Here is an 18833-nt window from a genome sequence, read left to right on the forward strand (position 1 = left end):
ATCAGAGTCGGACTCGGCTGCCCACCTTGCCCCGCGAGCCCCGATTGTCATGACATTTGTTGTGGCCATCTGGGCTTCGACAATGTCTTTGGTTTGAGGTCTTTCTTTTTTTTCCCCCAGGTAGAATTGAAGGCTTCTGTTTTGGAAATGCTACAAATAGCCTGGCAGAGACCCGTATCAGCAGCAGCTAAACGACAAGCTGTTCCAAATTCTCTTGTATATATGATATTTTGGGTTCTCTCTTTGAATCAACGTCATTGCATTAACTATGACTTATATATATACCATTATCATTATCGAATCCCTAGTCCACAATATTTGGAGGAGTGAATTTTCTCAAGGCTTCAACATCTCCAAGTGGTCCTGGTCCAAGTTGGTCAAAAAGCTTGCACCCTTAACCTCATCCGGCGTACCAGCGGCTGTGGCGTTGCACAACTTGGCAAAGCTTCCGATGGCCTCGAGCTTATCCGAAACGTACTTGGCGTAATCTGCCAGACGGCACGACTTGCCCGGTCCGTCCTGGCAGGAGGGGACGGGGTAGACTGCCTCGTTGATGCGAATGCGGACATAGGTTTCATTCCTGGACGAGCCGCCCACGACAGCATCCTGTCGCCTCTGCATGGTTGATGCGGCGTCGCGCTTCTTGGCTTTGCAAGGTGAAGTGCTGTTGCCGCTGCCACTCCCGGTAACCCGGCAGTTGAGCCTCTCCAGGGCAATGGTTCCACGCATAGGCGAGATGCGCGAGCTCCTCCACAGGCGATCCTCGGGGATGTGGTCTGATGGCAGCGGCTCCTGCTCGTCAAAGACACCCAGGGCTGAGGCCAGCTGGTTCAGCTGCCCGTCGTTGAGGAAGTTCATCAGCAGCTTCGGGACCTTGAAGGTCGAGCTCCCGTCAGGACCGACGCCGACGCCAGCCGAGGGTCCCTCGACGAACCTGTCGACCAGGGCGTTGAGGTACGGGACCATCATGCGGCTAGCAACATAGGCGCCAGGTCCATGGCCGTAGTAGTACCGCAGGTCCTGCTGGTACTCGTACTGGGCCAGCTCATCGTCGTTGAAAATATCGCAGAAGGGCGACAGGCGGCCCGTGATCTGCGACTCAAAACCACAGATGTATGGGATGTCGTTCCATGCGCTGTCATCGATCTGCAGATCACCCTCGATGTACTGTGCGAGCCGGGCCTTGAAGCGGGGCAACCAAATGCTCCTCCACGGGTCCGACTTGGACGAGTAGTCGTCAACGAAAGTAGGGCACATGTCGCTGGGCGCAAGGGTGTTTGCAAGTTGGTCGGGGAAGCCTTTGCCGTTGACCGACACAACATTCCCCAAGAGCGTCGAGTTGGAACCCAAGAAACCACGGACAAAGAGCTGGGCGGTCTGGATGACGCGAGGGTACTTGTTGGCCCAGACATAAAAGTCGTCTCCCTCCTCATACAGATCCGGGTAACGAGTACGCAGGGTGTATCCGAGCGAGTAGAGTTCCTTGTAGCCCGTCTGGCTGAGCTGGGCAATTTGAATGTCTGGGTGGGTCAGAGGCGTGTCCCAGTCGTGGAAGAAGGCGAGAGGGCCAGTTGCCGTGTAGTTCTGCGTCTTGAGCTGTCGCGAGGGAAGGCGTCAAGCCAAAAATGTCAGCGAACTGTCTCTTAGACTGTAGGGGTCTAGCCACCTCTTCGTCTTAACTCACCTGGTTGGCCAGGCTCACCCAGCCACTGTGAGCTCCAGGATCAGGGTATCGCGAACCGTGGCGTAGGATGTAGGCGGCCTGGTCGACGTGACAGTTCTCGGGGACGTCAGAGGAGATACCATTGACGTTAGGGGCTAATGTTCAAGGTGGGGTGGATGTTCAAAATCAGTTTCACAGGCTGTTGGAGTGGGCGAGTTTGTTTTAATGCTGTCATTTCTCAGACAGGCGGGTTTCCTTACCGACAGTCCATGGTCCGTTGCCACCCAGGTGCGACAGCGGGTTCTTTGCGTTGGCACCATCTGGAAGTAAGACGGGCTGGATAGGATCGAGCGAGGCACCGCGTTGGGCGTGCACTCCAGCAGCCAAGATGGCGCAGAGGGAGGAGGCAGTCACGAGCTTCATGATGACGATGACCGACTTTGAGGGTACGACAGAGTGTTGTCTGTATGTGCAACAAGATCAACAACAGAGGCGATCGATCGACTTCAATCAAGCAAGCGGGTTGGCGTGGCGCTGAAACCAGGTGATGGACATGGCACACGGCGGTTTGCTCGAGATGCTATTGAAGCATTCTTATACCCTCGACCTCGGAAGAGATATATCGTGGTACGATATAGCCGGGCCGGGCCCCTTGCGTCGAGTGCATCTTCGCAATCTCGTCATGGGCTGGGCATACACCGACAGCGGGGGTGAATTGATGGCCGAGCTGGGCTTGTTGGGATACGACGTTACCACAAGATCGGGGGGTAAACGGGGTGATTGATTCCTATCAATCGTTCATGGGGTAGGTAGGTCGTCTTGATCGTCAACACGTGTTCGGGAAACATGTCCGAGTTGGTGGATGCGGCGGAGTTGATTGTTTGCTACGTGGAGAAGAGTGTGGGTATAATCTTTTGGGCTGGTCGAAAAAATTGGGGAATAGCATGGAAATCCAATTTCCCCAGGAAAACAACTTGCGAGGCTGGGCTGCACGTGGATGGCTTTAGCAATGCTCACTCGAGCGGATTGCGCCGGTGGTTTACAGGGGATAACACCCAGCCAAGCGAGCCTAGGGTGCCTAAGGTACCTACCTGGTAGACCTCAGCTAGGTAGCTGGGCTTGGCTTTTCAGGCAAGTTTACCGGTGCTACCGAGGCTTGCAATTTTGACATGATGGAAATAAAGCAGCAGTGAGTGAGTGAGTGAGTGGTACGGTACTCGCTTAAGCCATGTAATCTGCACGCATTGCATATCTTGGATTTTTAATATCGAGCAGCCAGCCCTATGGTAGTCATTCTGCTTACTGCTTAGCGATGCTAACTTAATTTACTGACTGCTCTTTCATGATGAATGTCTATCGCAAGCGACGACCCGATCTAGCTAGCACCCATGTCGAGAAGATGTTCGTTCCCCACCAAGTCAAACAAAATCCGCCGCAATCGCCGGCCTAGGACGTAATCAAGAATGCGATTCGTATTCCGTACCTACCTACCTACCTACCTACCCATCTCTGTCTATCTGGGTCGTCCATTTTAACGCTGCCATTAACTGTTTAGGGAACATGCAAAAAATAGACAATTGATCATCAGACAGACAGACAATGACAGTCTTGATTTGGACCAGACGAAACAGGGCCCCCTCTCTCCAATTGCAAAAGTAGGTAGATAAAGCTGCAGTTTTCTTGTTTGTTACTGAATAAATATATATATATCTCTCTCTCTCTATTTTTGCATGCGCGACATCTTCATATCCTTCCAACTCTAACCGACATCAAACACGAAATAGAGATCCAAGCAGCCCCAATGATTTCCTCCGAGAAATTCACTACCGAGCGCGCCATCCTCTACCAAAGTCCGCTTTGGATGGCCGCAGTCGGTTGGGTCATGCTGACGGGTCAACTAGCGCACTGGGGGGATTTTGAGCTGCTGCTCTTCTCGTCGGCAGTGTCCATGCCGGCCGTTATCTATCCCTCCTACATGGTGCGGAGAGACTGCCCATCGACGCGCAAGCAGCCCCTGTATCAGCAGTACTGGTTCAAGCTCAACTTGTGGGTCTTTGTTGTCGTCTGCTGGGGCACCTACTTTGGCACGCACTACTTCTTCAACCTCATGGGCATGCGCTACAACTTTGCCAACACCAAACTGACCCTCGACTCACCCATCCTGGCCGCCGGCAACAAGGGGCAAAAGGTGCCGCTGTTCATGTATCCTCTGACCCATGCCTACTTCATGACGTACTTTGTTGTCATGCTCAAAGCAGAACGACTGGTCCGAGACTTCATGCTGCCTCCATCGGTACGGGACACGATCGTTGGCAAAGGCCTTGTCGTGCTTACCGTGTCGTACTCGACGGCATACCTCGAGACCTTTTTCATGGCTGCCGAGGTCTTGTCCGAGTACTTTCACTACCTCGACAGGGCGAGAATGCTGCGCTTGGGCTCGCTGGGCTACGCCATGTATTTTATTGCCGGCTTGCCGATGGTGAAGCGGATCGATGCAAACGGCAAGCGCTGGGACTTGGGGAAGACTTTGATGGAAGCTGCTGCAACTTGCATGGCGATACAGGTGCTGATGGAGGTATGGGCCAAGGTTGCTGGGCCTCTTTGAGATGTGAGCGTGTACTACGGCCGAGATGATTGACGAATGCACAAGGTTTGAACCAAGAAAAGAAAGAGAAAAAAAAAGAAAAGAAAATTGACATATATATGTATACTTTGATTTGTATTAAATTAGGTGAGACTAGCTCCAAACAACAGTCACGGCCAGAGCCCCGTTGCAAACGGGTCAATATGATGATAGTCACTTCTCTTGCCCATGATGACGCTCAGCTCATCCCTCAGCAGATCAGTCCCCTCATTAGCAATGCTCTCGTAACTGCTCAGCTCGTGTCTCCGCAGCGCTACGTTCCAGGGGAAACTAGAATGTGCCACACCCATAAATGCGCTGGCCCGGAACATGACCAGGAAATCTACCAGAGCCTGCTGGTCAAAGGGTAGGCTGTCGATGACGGTCTTGTCAGGCAGCAGGTCGTGCTTGGTCACGACGGTTATCTTTCGCCCTTTGTATGGTCCGGGACTGTCGATACTACTGCTGTCGACCTCGACGCGCCTTGCTAGCTCCTGTCTGAACAGTTCCACGATTGTGAGGTTGCCGGATGCGACGTAGACGACGTTGAGACCGGGGAACCGCGCCAGGTTTGTGAACTGTTCCTGGAACTGGTCCTTCATGTTGGAGAATCGCCAGCCGTCTTCAGGGGTCCAAGCCTCGACTGCGTCCTTTTCCAACCGCAGGTGTGCCCCGTAGTAGGTGTCGGGATTGATGGGCCGACTGGGGTCGATTTGGAGGTTGAACTTGTTTCTCATCTCCAGCAGGACCCGGGCAGCCAAATCGCGGGTCTCGTGTCGGAAGGACAAGATCTTTCCATATTCGTTGGCAAAAGCTCGCCCGTCATCTTGCACGGGATACTCGAGAAAGGCCTGGTCAATCCTGACGTGCACAGGCTTCTCGCGACTGACTTGCACCCCCTGACCATCAAGCCATCCGTCAAAGAACTGTCGCCATTCCCGCGGATGCTGGATGCCCTCGGGAGGGTGGTTAGGCTCGAACTGATCACCAACCAGGGTCAGGTTGTGGGGGTCCCTGTCGCTGTAGTGAGGAAATTCATCCTTGGTGTCGTAGATGTGCATGCCTGGACATGCGGCAGTGAGGTGTTTGACAAAGGCATTCCGGTCAAAAAGGTACTCGAGGGGCGCCTCGTAGATGGTTTCGATGTCGCTAATGTCCTTTGGGTTCCTTTTGGACATGGACGGGACTACTATGGCGGCTCCTGCGTGCATCGCATAGCGTACACACTTGAGGACCTGGTTCCTCACCATGCCGACGCCACCGTGCTGACCCTCACAGGTGAACAGCAGGCCGTCTCTGAAGCCGCCGTTGCGACCGCATGCCTGTTGGATGGGCGCATAGTCGATTGGTGAAGGGAACTCGACGGCTGCGGCTTGTGTGATGAAGTTGGCATCTGTCGGCCGTTGACTGTTGGCGTCCAAGACGAATAGAAGCCCAAGTAAGGTTGGGTGAGAGTCGTCAAGTAGCGCCCAGCACCAGATAACGACGAGCGGAAGGGCGAGGCAGAAAGCCACCCATGGACGCTCGGGAAGCATGTTTTTTTTTTTTTTTTCTTTTTTTTTTTTTTTGCCTTTCTGCTCAACTAACTGGCCAGCCAGCTGCTGATTTGTGCTTTGATAGGCTTACCACGGTGCGGATCCAGGCATGACAAGCAAGGTATCAAGCTGCATGTATGGACAAAAAGAAAGTTTACCCAGGTATTTTAGGTTATCCGTAAGGTGAATGACCTAAACAGCAGGCAGCCAAAGCAGTCAGTCACCATAATGAGTTGGGAAGAGATGAAAAGTCATAGTTTAGTGTGCTGTGCCCAAGTGTTGCTCGTTTGCACCCGGCTACCAACATGACTAATGTCCTACGAGGGTCAGGAAGGACGCAGGCAAAGACAGGCTACCAGACAGTAAAGGAAAGGGGTTCGAAAAATACAACGCAAACAGGGGGTTTCGTTTCGTCCCAAGGCAATGTGGGAAAAAAAAAAAAAAAAAAAAACTGGCATAGGATCCATGTAAATTTGACGCACTAGCACTAGCGGATTCGCATCGATCCAGTTTCTCAACAGCATCCTGCGACAAAAGGAATACCGGTAAATCAGTTACCCAGGAAGATAATTAACCAATGGCCAAGCTTTGAGACAAGCTTTTTCTTTTCTTCTCTTGTCAAGAACCCCGACCAAAACCCCTGTTTTCAAACATACCCTAACCCACGGGATTCAGACACAGTGAGTGAGTGAGTTGGTGAGTGTGTGATTGACCGAGTGTCCCTTTGACGCCTGCCTGCCTGCCTGCCTGCCTACAGGTCCTTTACCAGGACGTCAAAGTAAAGATCGTCCCGCAGCGGCAGTCCATTCTCTGGCTCTCCGTAGGGGAATGGCCTCTTCTCGCCGGTCCTCGAGTAGCCCCTTCGCTCGTACCAAGCAATGAGCTCCTCGCGGATCCAGATGACCGTCATTTCCATGCGCGCAGCCCCCCACGTGTCCTTGACGTACTGCTCGGCCTTCTGCAGGACAATCTTGCCCAAGCCACCGCCCTGCCTTTCTGGGTCGACGGCAAAGAGGCCAAAGTAGGCGACCTGACGCGAGTCGTCACGGCAGACGACCTCGCAGCAGGCCACTGGTTCGTCGGACCCGGCAGGGAAGGCGAGGAGCACGGCACCCAGGGGGGCATTAATCTTTGACAAAAGCCCCGGGGCGTCTATGCGCTGGCCCGCTACCAGGTCGGCCTCGGTGGTCCATCCCTTGCGGCTCGCATCGCCGCGGTATGCTTTTTGCACGAGTGGTTGCAGCGATGGGAGATCGCTTGGAGTCGCTTCGCGGATGCTTAGTGAGGGGGTTTGTTGCGCGGTGGGGTCCGACATTTCTTCTTTTGTTCTTTTGTTCTTCTTATCTTCTTGGTGGATTTTTTAAACGCTTGGTCTTTTACTTTTCTTGTTTTTATGCTTTTGTTTTTCTCTCTCTCTCTCTTTTTTTTATTTTTTTTTTTTTGTATTTTAACATATACAGAACGGCGACTTATCTATCTACCCCCCTTACCTTGCACATTTCAAAAAAAAATGGCACTCTAGTTGCCAGCTCTACTACTTCAAAATGTCAGCTCCGTTAATCGGAGTTCAGACTCCAGCCCACCTTTTTCCCAGCCAACGTCTTGACCCACCCAGCGGGTTCTTTTGTGTTTGTCTGATCTAACGGAATCAGGGACTGTAAACTACCGAGGTAAGGTAGTTATTCTATTCTAGCAAGCCAGGTACCTGAGATGAATAAAATTCTCTCTGCTCGTTCTCAACGCTTATTCTTCTTGACCGGTAAAATAGGTAACTATCTTGATATATAATTTCTGGTAAATATATTTTTGACATCGTTTGACACCACATGTGTCGGTCAACAGGACATCAAACTTGCGTTACGCATTGACCGCTTCGTGCAAACAAGCTTTACCACGTAATGCTCTCCACAAGATAATGAATGGACCCTAGGTGCCTAGAAAACACTGGAACCATATGGATCGCCTTGGGACGTTGCAATCTTGGGGCTTCGTGGGGATTGATTGCATGGGTTTTGATCTCTTGGGTTGCCAAGTGAATACCTACTATGTATGGGACGGTACTCTACCGTCCGTCCCTTGGGTTCCGTACCAAAGCAATTGGTTCATTTGATCAATAAATTAATAATGAATTAATTACTCACAACATGTAACTTATTCAATCACCGGGCTTTTATTTGTTGATCACTGGTCCCCGAGCGAGTCAAGCGATAGACATGCCGCAGCATTCCCGCCAAGGTTTTATGCTCCATCATTTATTACCCGAATTTCACTCACAGGTTATACTTGCAATCACCCTGGATGATAAGGGAGAAAGAACGCACTGGTTGGTAATGGAGGCTCTTATCGCTATGAGCGTTGCCAACAGAAGCCTCATCAAATCAACCCATTCTCGTAATGAGTAGGCAACCATAACGGAATCCAGCTTCTTGTAGGATGGATGACCTGTCTTGTATGGCACAGGGATGCGCTGGCCTTTTAGGGGATTTTGTTTACCACGTAGAAGAATTATGGGGGTCTGTGTGACTGTCACTTTGGGGGTGGGATACCTACATACTAAGGTACCTAGTTGAGTGCCTGCCTTACCGGGCTACCTACTTGATTTGGGTATTCGGGGGTTTGAGCTTAATATTCCCCTATCAAGTCATATACATATCAACTCCGGTAGCATAGATACAGTCTTGACCACAACCCGAGTACTTTGCGCCGCGTCAAGTTATTTCCATCACAATGACATCCCATCAACTACCGGCAAAAAAGTATACTTTTCTGCTGCACACATTCTGTGCAACCGGTCATGTCCTCCCCATGCAGGCTGTGGCCAAGGCCCTGGTCCAACGCGGCCACCGGGTCATTTGGTTGACCAACCCTTCTCAGTCATCGCGTGTGATGGCCTCGGGCGCCGAGTTTGCCCAGACCGAGGCCCTTTTGGAATGGGATGAGCGCCTCCTGGCTGCTCAACCTGCCTCCCTCCAAGATCTGGCCGATGTGCTTTTTGGCGGCCGCGTCGAAGCCGTAGTGGCTGATATGCGCCGTGTGCTGAAGGAAAAGGGCGACCCCCACATCGACTGTCTGGTCAACGATGCCATGCCATATGGGGCCAAGGCCATGTTCGATCTCGGCGCTGTGGGGGCCTGGGCCACGCTGGGAGTCGTTCCAATGTATACGGATCACAACAAGCCTCTGTCGGCACTGGGCACGCTGCTGACCACGCCGACGCTTGCCTTGCCAGTCATCAACCGCCAGCGCTCAGGGCTCGGACTCTCGGAACAGACACCGAAGGAGCCCTTCAACTATAGCCCCCTGCTGCACATCCAGGCCTCTTGTGAAGATCTCGAGTTTGGAGTCCAGGATCTGCTGCCAAACGCACATTTTGTCGGTCCACTAGTTTCTTCAGCCGGTACAGTCTCAACCGAATTACCATCCTGGTGGGCCGACGTCGAGAATCATGAATGCGTCATTGGCATCACTCAGGGCACCTACGCCGTGGACCCGTCTACGCTATTGATTCCAGCCATCGAAGCGCTATCCAGCGACAAGAGTCTGTTGCTGGTTGTGCCATCACCGCTGGCCGACAAGATCCGTACCGAGCTGACGGGGAAAGGCGTCCCCCTGGACAATGTACGCCTGGCCGAGTGGGTTCCCTACAGCGAGCTTCTACCACGCTGCCGGGCCTTGATCACCAATGGTGGTTACGGCAGTGTCACGCAGGCGCTCGCCAACGGGATTCCCCTCATCTGTGCAGGTACCTCGGAGGACAAAAAGGATACAGCGGCGAGGGTTGTAGCGGTTGGCGCCGGAATTGATTTGCAGACCGACACACCAAAGGCTGAGGACATCAAAAGTGCCGTCAAGACCGTGCTGGAGGATTCATCCTTTGCGGAAAGGGCGGCCGCAGTAGGAAAGAGTTTGAATAATTTGGGTGGCGCCACCAGGGTCTGTGAACTTCTTGAAGGCTTGGTTGAGAGAGTAAGGGCCTAGCCTCCTAGGCAGTCTGATACATGTCTCAAGGTTCAATATAAATAGCGTATCAGAGCATCTTGTGTGCCAGTTAATACGGGCGAGAGATGAAAATCAAAGTTTAGAATTTCAAAGTCTATAGTCTTTCATGTATAATTCAATATTCTATTAAAAAAAGGACTTATGTACATCATAGCAATCATCTTGAAGAAATCCAATCATCACTCGGATCTTGTTTCACCACCTTGTGTCTCTGTGGTTGGCCTCTTTGCCTCTGAATTCTGCAGCCGTTCTCTTTCACACTCAAATGTTTGTGGTGTCAGATACGTCACAAGCCGTAGCTGGTCTTTCTGCAGTGCACACCCGACGTAGTAGTGACTGCCACATCGCTTCTCTAGTACTTGGTCGCCACTGTTTGTAGGCTTTTGTTAGGCTTTGTCTGTAGTAGTAAGACGTTACATTGCTTTTTGGTATACAACTTACAAATAACTCTCCAAAGCCCCCTCATACCTCGCCATCTGGCCAAGCATGTCTGGCTCGTCCTCTCGTGTGCTCAAGTAGTTGCGCATCCTCTGCATGACCTCCTTGTCATTTTTGACGAACCAAAATGGACTGATATAGACTTTGGGGCTGACGGGCTTGCCCGCCTTGACCGTGTAGTAAAAGCCTGGCCTTGCTCTGCCCGGGTGACCAGTGGGCAGCTCGTCGGGCGAGTCGCCGAGTAGCATGTTCCAAAAATCAACCAGGTCGGCCAGGGCCTTCTTGCTATACCCTGACGCCTCGGATAGGTCAAGCCTGCCGCCGAGGGTGAGTGCGTCCATCAAGTACTCGACGCTAGTGTGTGGCGCGCGGACGTAAATCTTGATCCTGGCGTCGGCAGGGTCGAGCAGGTCGATGGACAGAATGCCCGTCTCGAACCCCCATTTTCGTGCACCTTCGCCCTGGAGATAGTCAAGCAGCGGCTCGACGTTGTCCTTGAGGGATGCATACTGGGCAGGCGGGAGGCCCCTGATGGACCTGGCTACCAGCTCGAGTGCTTCTATCCCCATCTCGGCCGCCTTGAGACCAGGGTAAATGTAGATCTTCATTACGGGCCCGCGCTTCTCCAGATCCAGGGCCACCACTGTTCCTGCCCTGGGAGTCGTCTCCTCGATGAAGTCTTCAGTTGTCTTGGATGTACGCGAATCATCTTCTGAGGCAGGAAGCAGGGTCTGTGTAAAGTACTTGTACCATTCCAGGTCCAAGCCCCGGACTAAACCCTGACGGTCGAGCCTGTTGATCCAATCCTCGGTTGCGTGCGAGTTCAAGGGATCAAGTGGTGTTCCTGCGTTTGGTCCAATGGGCTCAAAAGAGTACCTCACCACACCGTTGCCGTCCAATCCCCATTCCCAGCTAAAGTCAATGGGAGTTGAATCCGGAGTACCAGGGCTGCGCCACCTCTGCACGTTACCCTGAGAGTCGGGTGATGGACCGAGCTCCGGGGCAACGTGCATGGCATAGAAGAAGAGCTCGCGGTACTGCTCAGTCGCGCTGTAGCCAGCTTGCTCGAGCAGCGTGGCAAAGAAACGGCCCGTCGTGTTCCACCAGAACTGGTGATCTTTGGTGTTGAACCGCATGAGAGCATTGATGCTGCTCCAGGGTGTGGACCTGTCGAGGGGTCTGAGTCTTGATGCTATGACTGGTTGTGGGTTGTGGTTGATCTTCGTAGTAGGAGATGTTTGCGCTTCTTGATTGCTGCCATCGCTCTCTAAAACATTATGCTTCGCCTTCCTTGCAACTTCTCTCAGAATCTCTCGAGATGCTTGTCTCTTGGAAATGCTTCTCTCACGCATGGGAGCTGTGCCCATGGAACCGTGGAGAGGCTGCTGTTGCTGAGCAGTCAACATGTTGACTAGGGGGTAGCTTGTCTAAGAAAGATGCAAGGGGCCAACTCATCAAAGAGGCCTTGATCAGTAATAGCTAGGTATCTAGAAAATGATAAGTGCTAGATTAGACAGCCTGACATGGTTTATAAAGAAAGGCTATTATACATGTCAAGAGCACCACCACAGGTCTGTCTGTTCTATATATTCCAAAAGAAAAGTCACCACGCATTTACCCCTTTCTCCTAACTGCCTCCGAGACGCCGGTACCAAACCCCATCTCTGTATCTCCGTAGACTGTGGCTCCTCCATACGATGCCACCTTGATATCCGACTTCTTGACTGACTCAAAATATTGCAAACAGGGTCTCTGCTCAAGCCCATATATTTTTTTAATTCGACGTGGGGACTAGATAACGCTCTGGCGGCAAATGTACAAGTCGCGTAAAAAAAATCTCAATATGAGGGGGAAATCAATGATGGATCTTGCATCTGCTCTGGTGGATAACTCATCCATCACGAGACATTCTGTCTGCGCCTGCAAGGTCAAGCATCGACTGGTTGTACCATGGATTTACATTTCAACCAAGGCAAAAGCGAGTTCGGCAATGATGTTTGCTGCAGGCCCGCTTTCTGTGTCGGGACTCGGGGGATTAGCCGAACTTGGGGAAATGGGGAGGAACGGGGAGCGAGACAAAGGGGCTGCAGCGGTACCAGAAGGCAGAGCAGAATTGGGATTACATGTTCCAGAAGGTAGGTAGCCAGCTAAAATGTATTTATTGTTCGCATGCAACAGCTGTCTGTCTATATCATGAAGTAATACAAGCATATTTTAAACTGCCTTAGCAGGCATTTGAGAATATCCAAGCTAGCTTTCTTGTTATCTTTTTCTCTTTGAACCGCACATCTCTCAGCATCTGCTATACCTGGCTGGGCCCTGCCTACCAACCTAGCACAATGAACGGGTCACCGGTGTTCGCTGTGCATTGAAGCAACCCCCATCACCCAGCCTTGTTATCATTGCGTAACGCTAAATAAGCTTGAATCTGCTCTGCCCAGCATATCCTAGACAAGATGAACATCAACTTTACCAGGAGAAGATAAGAGTACGGATTATCTGCTATCCACTTTGCATACCAACTGACTCGAAAACAGCAGTTCTACGAGGCGCGCGACGTCAGGCAACAGTTGCACTCGGTTTGTCTGCCCTCTTTTTTTTTTCATTTTTTTCTTTTTTTTTTTCATTAATCTCTATCCTCTTAAACCAGGCTGCACAAAAGCCATAAACATCTGGCAGAAGAATACCACCTCTCCTCCGCTAGTTCTATTCCAGAGGCCGACAAGATCAACGTGGCAAATGGGACGCTGTGGCCTGTACTGTATAGCTTATCTATATTATAGTATCCCTACTGATATCGCTCTCAACTCCCGTTCCTTTTTACTGCACGTCAAAAAGTGCTGGTGGGACATGCCAACTCATGTCCGAGTCACACACGCTCTGATGTGAGCGTCGGCATTACTCCGCGGGCATGCAGCCCCTTGTCAAGAAAGCTTACTTATACCATATATTCCATGTGCTACTGAAATACACTGTACTTTATATTATTCCTTTGAGATAAAGTTTGTTCATTTTGCGGGACTCTTGGACGGGAAGCAGGTAAATTGATACGTAATAAATAGTTGTTTGTCCCTTTTCTTTTTCCCTGCTTGTCAGTCAAAGTGACCATCAGTCTACATTTCCTTTCTTGTATAGACTGTCAAGCACGAAATCGACTTGTCATCTCTTGTTTGTCGGCCATATAACCAACTCGAGGTTGAAGATTAAGAGGCATGCCTTGTGCGCTATTTTGTCTTGTTAGATAGTTCCAAGCATACATCGATTATGGCTACCATGCTTGTCCTGATGTTGAAGTATCTCGGTTGCGCGGTAAGATTTAGTATTTCTCAAAATACCTCCAACTAAGGCTAACAAAAGGTGCAGACGGTGGCCTTTCTACTTGGGAAATGCATCTACAATCTCTTTTTCCACCCTCTTCGCCACTATCCAGGACCTTTCCTATGTCGGGCCAGTCGCGTCTTTTATCTCTTCTGGGACGTCCGCGGACTTAGCCACTGGAAGGTGAAGCAGTGGCATGACCAGTATGGCGAGGTGGTTCGCATCTCTCCTGACGAGCTCTCCATGACCAACCCTGAGGTGTGGTCCACTGCGTACGGGTTCGGGGCTGGTGGCTTCGACAAGGACCCCAAGTGGTGGAACAAGAACGTCGGTGGTGTCGACAACATCCTGACCGCCGACGATGAAGGGCACCGGCGCATGCGGAGACTGCAAAACCCAGCATTCTCTGACAAGGCGCTAAGGAGCCAGGAGCCGAGAATGACAAAGTACATCAACATGCTCATCCAACAGCTCCACAAGCAGTCCTCCCAGGGACCCGTCGTCGACATCAACCTGTGGTACAACTTTACCACATTTGACCTGATTGGTGACCTGGCATTTGGCGAGCCCTTTCATTGTCTCCGGGACGGTGAGTGGCACTGGTGGTTGACGGCTGTCTTTGAGATATTCAAGGCGGGAACCTACATCCGCGCCGCCAGGAGGTTCCCCACCGTCTTGTATTATGCCATACTTTTGTGTATAGTTCCAAAGAAGCTGCTGCAGATGCGTGAGAGGCAGTACATGTTTGGTGTTGAGCGTATCAATCGGCGACTGGAACAGACCGATACGGACAAGGCCGACTTTAGTGAGTTTTGTTTACATGTCCATCCATCCTTTGTTGCCCCCCGCGCCAAGTTACTCACATTATCTTTCTTTTCTCTCCCTTCTATAGTGTCGTATATTCTTCAGGCAGATGACGAAAAGGGAATGACGGTTGAGGAGATGTACACGTCGGCTCAGGTTCTCATCGTGGCCGGCAGTGAGACTACTGCCACCGCCCTGACCAGCGGCACATACTTTATCCTGTCCAACCCACGCGTCTACGCTCGTTTGCGTGCTGAGCTCGATGCTGCATTCACTTCGGAAGCCGACATCACCCTACAGTCAACCCAGCGTTCCCGCTTGCCTTACCTCCACGCCGTCATCGACGAGACTCTGCGTATGTTTCCTCCTGGCCCCGGGGCATTCCCCCGTGTGGTACCCGACGGCGGGAGGACCATCCTGGGTCAGTTCATTCCAGGAGGCATGACTGTTGGCATGCACCATTTGTCGGTTGGGCGGTCCAGCAAGAACTACGTGCTGCCAGACGAGTTCCACCCAGAGAGGTGGCTGGCTGAGGACAAGACGTTCGACCATGACCGAAAAGCAGCGTCGCAAGTCTTTTCATTTGGCCCAAGAAACTGCATCGGAAAGAAGTGAGTTCTTTTATTTCTTCTTTTTCTTCTTCGTCTCTTTGGAATTGTGACTATTTTGGGTGGTCTAAGTCTTGTTAACTGACCAAACGTGCTCATTCAATGTTATCCTAGTCTGGCACTCGCCGAGCTGAGACTCATTCTGGCCCGCATGTTTTGGAACTTTGACATGGAACTTTGCCCCGAGTCAAAAGGCTGGACGGACAGACAGCAGATGTATACGACGTGGAAGAAGACGGAAATGCCCATCAAAATCTCGGCAAGGATACGATAGAATAGAGTCATCAGCTAGCTAGCTATCCTAGACACTAATCGTCTTGAACACACTAAACTCATGCCCTGTCACTACCAGACTGCCGGGTATCTGGGGGTGCCAGTGCAGCTCCTTTGCATTTTCGTGGTAGTGCACAAAGAGCAACTGTGGCGGCACATCCTGCACGCCTGCCGTATCCCGGCTCTCCTCGTCGTCGAGCTCCACCGCCAAGTCCCATAAAGTGACCGTGTTGTCGCCCGCCGCAACGGCGATAATACTGTCGTCTGATGGGTGCCATTCGAGGCTGGTGATTTGCTCCTTGTGGTACGAAAAGCTGGCGATGGATGTCGGGGTAGACGCCTTGTTGTTGGTCGAGGGCTTCCACTGTCGGAGATCCCATACAGCCCAGGTGCCGTTGTCGTCTCCCGTCGCCAACAGGTGGGTGGTCAGTCGCGACCAGCTGGCCACGTTGACGTCTGTGTCCGAGATCTTGACCGTCAGTGCGGCGGCACGGCTTTTGCTTCGCACATCCCACACGCGGACTGTACCGTCGCTTGAGGCAGATGCGAAGACGGACGCCTCTGAAGGGCTCCACTGGATATCCTCGACACTGCTAGTGTGCCCAGCGAATGGCCTCGTGTCTGTGACAAACCCGCCGCCGTCGGTTCTTGTCGTCATGTACATCAACCCATCGTTGTCGCCCGTCATGAGCCGGCCCGCGGCATGCGAGCTGACTGGGGCCCAATCTACGGCATAGCCTTCAGACTTGTGCGCTCTGATGGTGCACAAGGGCTTGTTCTGTTGGGGGGTGATGATTGTGCCAGGGGTGTCGAAAGAGGCCAGATGTGGCGTGATGTCGTGAATGAAAACGTTTGAGGACTCGGTCATGGTAGCTGTGAGTGTCGTTGCCTGCCGACCAGTCTCAGCAGGTGTTTGATGAGCACGAATTCGGTTTGTAGTCGAAGTCAGAGGGATTGATTTGCTCTCCAGGATGGGATCGGCATCCTCGTCGTTATCATCGTCATCATCATCCGAGTCTTCGCCTAGGCCACTTTTATCCATCTTGCTCAGACCACTAAACTTCATAACCATGATCTGATTCTCGTTGGACCTTGATGTCTCTGCTTGTGTGCCGGCAACCGTATACATGGTAGCAGGATACACCTTGCGATTGTCGCCGAGGCCGTCTCGTATCACGTCAAAAGATAGACAGGGCCATGGTGTGCTTAGGCTGTGTAGCATATCGTATGTCGTGGGGTCTGGCGTCAAAGTCTGACCCGCTTCGAGTTGGGAGCGGCCGACTATAAACGTACCGGGGCCGCCACCGTCAACTTCCATGGCACCTATGCTTGTGGAAGCGGGTGGTTAGCAGGTTCCCAAGGTGCTGGCGCACTTTTGAGGCCAGCATCACGGAGCAAAATCATAATTTGACACTTACCAGCTTTCTCCTCCGCCTCACGCTCGGCATCGGGCCTACCGTCAACTCCAGCTTCAATGACCTCATCTTCGCTCTCAAACTCGTCTTCAAACTCGTCCTCGAACTCGCCCATGTCCGGGCGTGGGTGGTCGTCAACATCCATCGCGTCCGCGTCGCCATTGGGGCGTCGGCCTCCTTTCAGAGCGCCGTCTGTGGCATCTTCATTGCCAAGGGAGCGCTTGCCCGTATCGGCCTTTTTTGAGGAGTCGCCGGGTGCCATTTTTTAAAATCAAATATGGAAGACGCTGATTTTGCCTGGCGCAAGTTGGATTTGGAGTAGGACGCTACAGATGCAGTGCAGTCGGCTTCAACTTTTTTTTTTTTTTTTTTTTTAGCCCACAGTCTTTCGATAAGAGCTCAATCGTTTACCCCGCGCATGCGCTCGCCCAAAATTTGTGGCATTGGCTCCACTTTTCAATACGCCTCTCATTAAGCTGCATTGGACTGATTCAGGAGACGCGACAAAATTCCTACTACTGTATATAACCAGACGTCATCGGAACCCCGCCATAAATCACCGCCGCCGCCAAATCCATCTCCCAAACAAGCCGAGTGGCCTTATAAACAACGAGTCACCACGCCAACGAAAATAGTAAAAAGGATCAAGAGGGCGACTCTCTCCGCTCCATTCATTTTGGAAGCTACCTTCAATTCCCGTACACTTAGATTGTCAGGCGAACTTCCGAGCACATATTCAACATGCAGCTCCGCGGGTCTCTGACCGGGCTGTCGGAAGAAAGCCCGGTCACCTTGACGCCCACAGAACCCGAAGATATGTGGCACGCAAACAATCTGATAAGAAACCAAGACATCCTCAAGGGCCATGCAATTCGACGAGTGACGACGGAGAACAGTACCGGCCATACGACCTCGAATCGGGTACACACGGAGCTCACACTGCGCGTAACCTCGACACTCTTCGATCCTGCCGCCTCCGCACTTCACGTTTCGGGCATTGTCACGGTAGAAAACGACGTCGTGCCACTGGGCAAGTACCACACTCTCGATCTCGAGCTGAACCGACCGTTCACGCTATGGAAGAAGGATGGGTGGGACTCGGTTGCCATCGAGGCACTTCGCGACGCCCTCAACACAGACAGGGATGGCGCTGTCGCAGCCATAGTAATGCAGGACAACTTTGCCAACATCTGTCTGATTAGCGACTATCAGACATTAATCAAACAGCGCGTCGAGAGCAGTGGTTCGGCCAAGGGAGGGTCGTCTGGCCGCAATGCTAGCAAACGCGATGGACCCGACGCCAAGGCCACCAAGTTTTTCCGGATGACGCTCGATACGCTGCTGCGCAACATAGACTTTAAGGGGGAGGCGCGGCCGTTGCTGCTGGCATCGCCAGGCTATACGGCACAAAAGTTTCGAGATTTCATCAAGGAGGAGGCAGCGCGGACGCGCGATAAGATGCTGGCGCAAATAGTTAAGAACACAGTCGTGGTGCATTCGAGCTCGGGCAACGTCTACTCACTCAACCAAGTGCTCAAAAGCCAGGAGGTGTTGAAGCAAATGAAGACCATGAAGTCCGCCCTCAGTTCAAAGGGCATGGACGACCTCGAGGCCATGATCCGGGCGGATGATGGCCGCGCTTGCTACGGGTACAGCACTGTCAAAAAGGCCGTCGAAGAGGGTGCGGCCGGACGCGGCGGTGGGGTGCTTTACATCAACAATGCGCTTTTCAGGAGTCAGGACATTGAGGAGCGTAAAAAGTACGTGGCGATAGTGGACAAGGTCAAGGAGGACGGCGGCGAAGTCAGGGTGCTGAGCAGCGATCACGAGGCTGGGGCGAAGTTACAAGCTCTGGGAGGTGTAGCTGCCATGTTAACGTACCCCTTGGTTTTTGACGATGAATCCGATGAGGATGCTGAAGATCAGGAAGGGGATGGTACGGTTCCAACAGATGCGGAGAGAAAAAAGACAGGGGCCATAATATGATTTTCTTTTTTGCGGGTTCATTTCAAGACAAAATTTTGACCCAAACATAGCCAAGCGTCGGTTAAATCTCAGACTCGAACTGAATAGCGTCGTCAACTCAAATTGCAGCTCCAGCACGCCCTGCAACCGGCTTCTCTATGCCGAAGATGGAGGGTGGAGCTTTACGTAGCT

General features: G+C 52.1%; 8 protein-coding genes across 8 annotated transcripts; 4 read left to right on the top strand and 4 right to left on the bottom strand.

The window, feature by feature from the left end:
• Window positions 1-336: 336 nt before the first annotated feature.
• On the bottom strand, window positions 337-2086 carry PgNI_08056 (uncharacterized protein; the record flags this gene model as incomplete). Its single annotated transcript, XM_031128057.1, has 3 exons — window positions 337-1596; window positions 1685-1818; window positions 1924-2086. 3 exons carry the CDS (start codon window positions 2084-2086, stop codon window positions 337-339), a joined length of 1557 nt encoding a protein of 518 aa, XP_030978829.1.
• A 965-nt stretch (window positions 2087-3051) lies between these two features.
• Window positions 3052-4399, top strand: PgNI_08057 (uncharacterized protein). Its single transcript, XM_031128058.1, has 2 exons — window positions 3052-3064; window positions 3448-4399. The coding sequence occupies exon 2, from the start codon at window positions 3465-3467 to the stop codon at window positions 4266-4268; it is 804 nt and encodes a 267-aa protein (XP_030978416.1). The 5' UTR covers window positions 3052-3064; window positions 3448-3464; the 3' UTR covers window positions 4269-4399.
• An 18-nt stretch (window positions 4400-4417) lies between these two features.
• PgNI_08059 (uncharacterized protein) lies at window positions 4418-7136 on the bottom strand (the record flags this gene model as incomplete). The annotated part of the gene is made up of 2 exons (XM_031128059.1): window positions 4418-5693; window positions 6577-7136. 2 exons carry the CDS (start codon window positions 7134-7136, stop codon window positions 4418-4420), a joined length of 1836 nt encoding a protein of 611 aa, XP_030978435.1.
• Window positions 7137-8548: 1412 nt separating this feature from the next.
• PgNI_08060 (uncharacterized protein) lies at window positions 8549-9799 on the top strand (the record flags this gene model as incomplete). Its single annotated transcript, XM_031128060.1, has 1 exon — window positions 8549-9799. The coding sequence occupies one exon, from the start codon at window positions 8549-8551 to the stop codon at window positions 9797-9799; it is 1251 nt and encodes a 416-aa protein (XP_030979181.1).
• A 200-nt stretch (window positions 9800-9999) lies between these two features.
• On the bottom strand, window positions 10000-11664 carry PgNI_08061 (uncharacterized protein; the record flags this gene model as incomplete). The annotated part of the gene is made up of 2 exons (XM_031128061.1): window positions 10000-10189; window positions 10262-11664. The coding sequence occupies 2 exons, from the start codon at window positions 11662-11664 to the stop codon at window positions 10000-10002; spliced, it is 1593 nt and encodes a 530-aa protein (XP_030979180.1).
• A 1867-nt stretch (window positions 11665-13531) lies between these two features.
• On the top strand, window positions 13532-15262 carry PgNI_08062 (uncharacterized protein; the record flags this gene model as incomplete). Its single annotated transcript, XM_031128062.1, has 4 exons — window positions 13532-13567; window positions 13622-14381; window positions 14469-14991; window positions 15103-15262. The coding sequence occupies 4 exons, from the start codon at window positions 13532-13534 to the stop codon at window positions 15260-15262; spliced, it is 1479 nt and encodes a 492-aa protein (XP_030978722.1).
• On the bottom strand, window positions 15246-17017 carry PgNI_08063 (uncharacterized protein). The gene is made up of 2 exons (XM_031128063.1): window positions 16680-17017; window positions 15246-16584 (listed from the first exon to the last, which is right to left on the bottom strand). The coding sequence occupies exons 1-2, from the start codon at window positions 16936-16938 to the stop codon at window positions 15290-15292; spliced, it is 1554 nt and encodes a 517-aa protein (XP_030979182.1). The 5' UTR covers window positions 16939-17017; the 3' UTR covers window positions 15246-15289.
• A 400-nt stretch (window positions 17018-17417) lies between these two features.
• PgNI_08064 (uncharacterized protein) lies at window positions 17418-18662 on the top strand (the record flags this gene model as incomplete). The annotated part of the gene is made up of 1 exon (XM_031128064.1): window positions 17418-18662. The coding sequence occupies one exon, from the start codon at window positions 17418-17420 to the stop codon at window positions 18660-18662; it is 1245 nt and encodes a 414-aa protein (XP_030979184.1).
• Window positions 18663-18833: the final 171 nt, after the last annotated feature.

The sequence above is a fragment of the Pyricularia grisea genome, assembly GCF_004355905.1.
Source record: "Pyricularia grisea strain NI907 chromosome V map unlocalized Pyricularia_grisea_NI907_Scaffold_6, whole genome shotgun sequence".
Taxonomy (NCBI): domain Eukaryota; kingdom Fungi; phylum Ascomycota; class Sordariomycetes; order Magnaporthales; family Pyriculariaceae; genus Pyricularia; species Pyricularia grisea.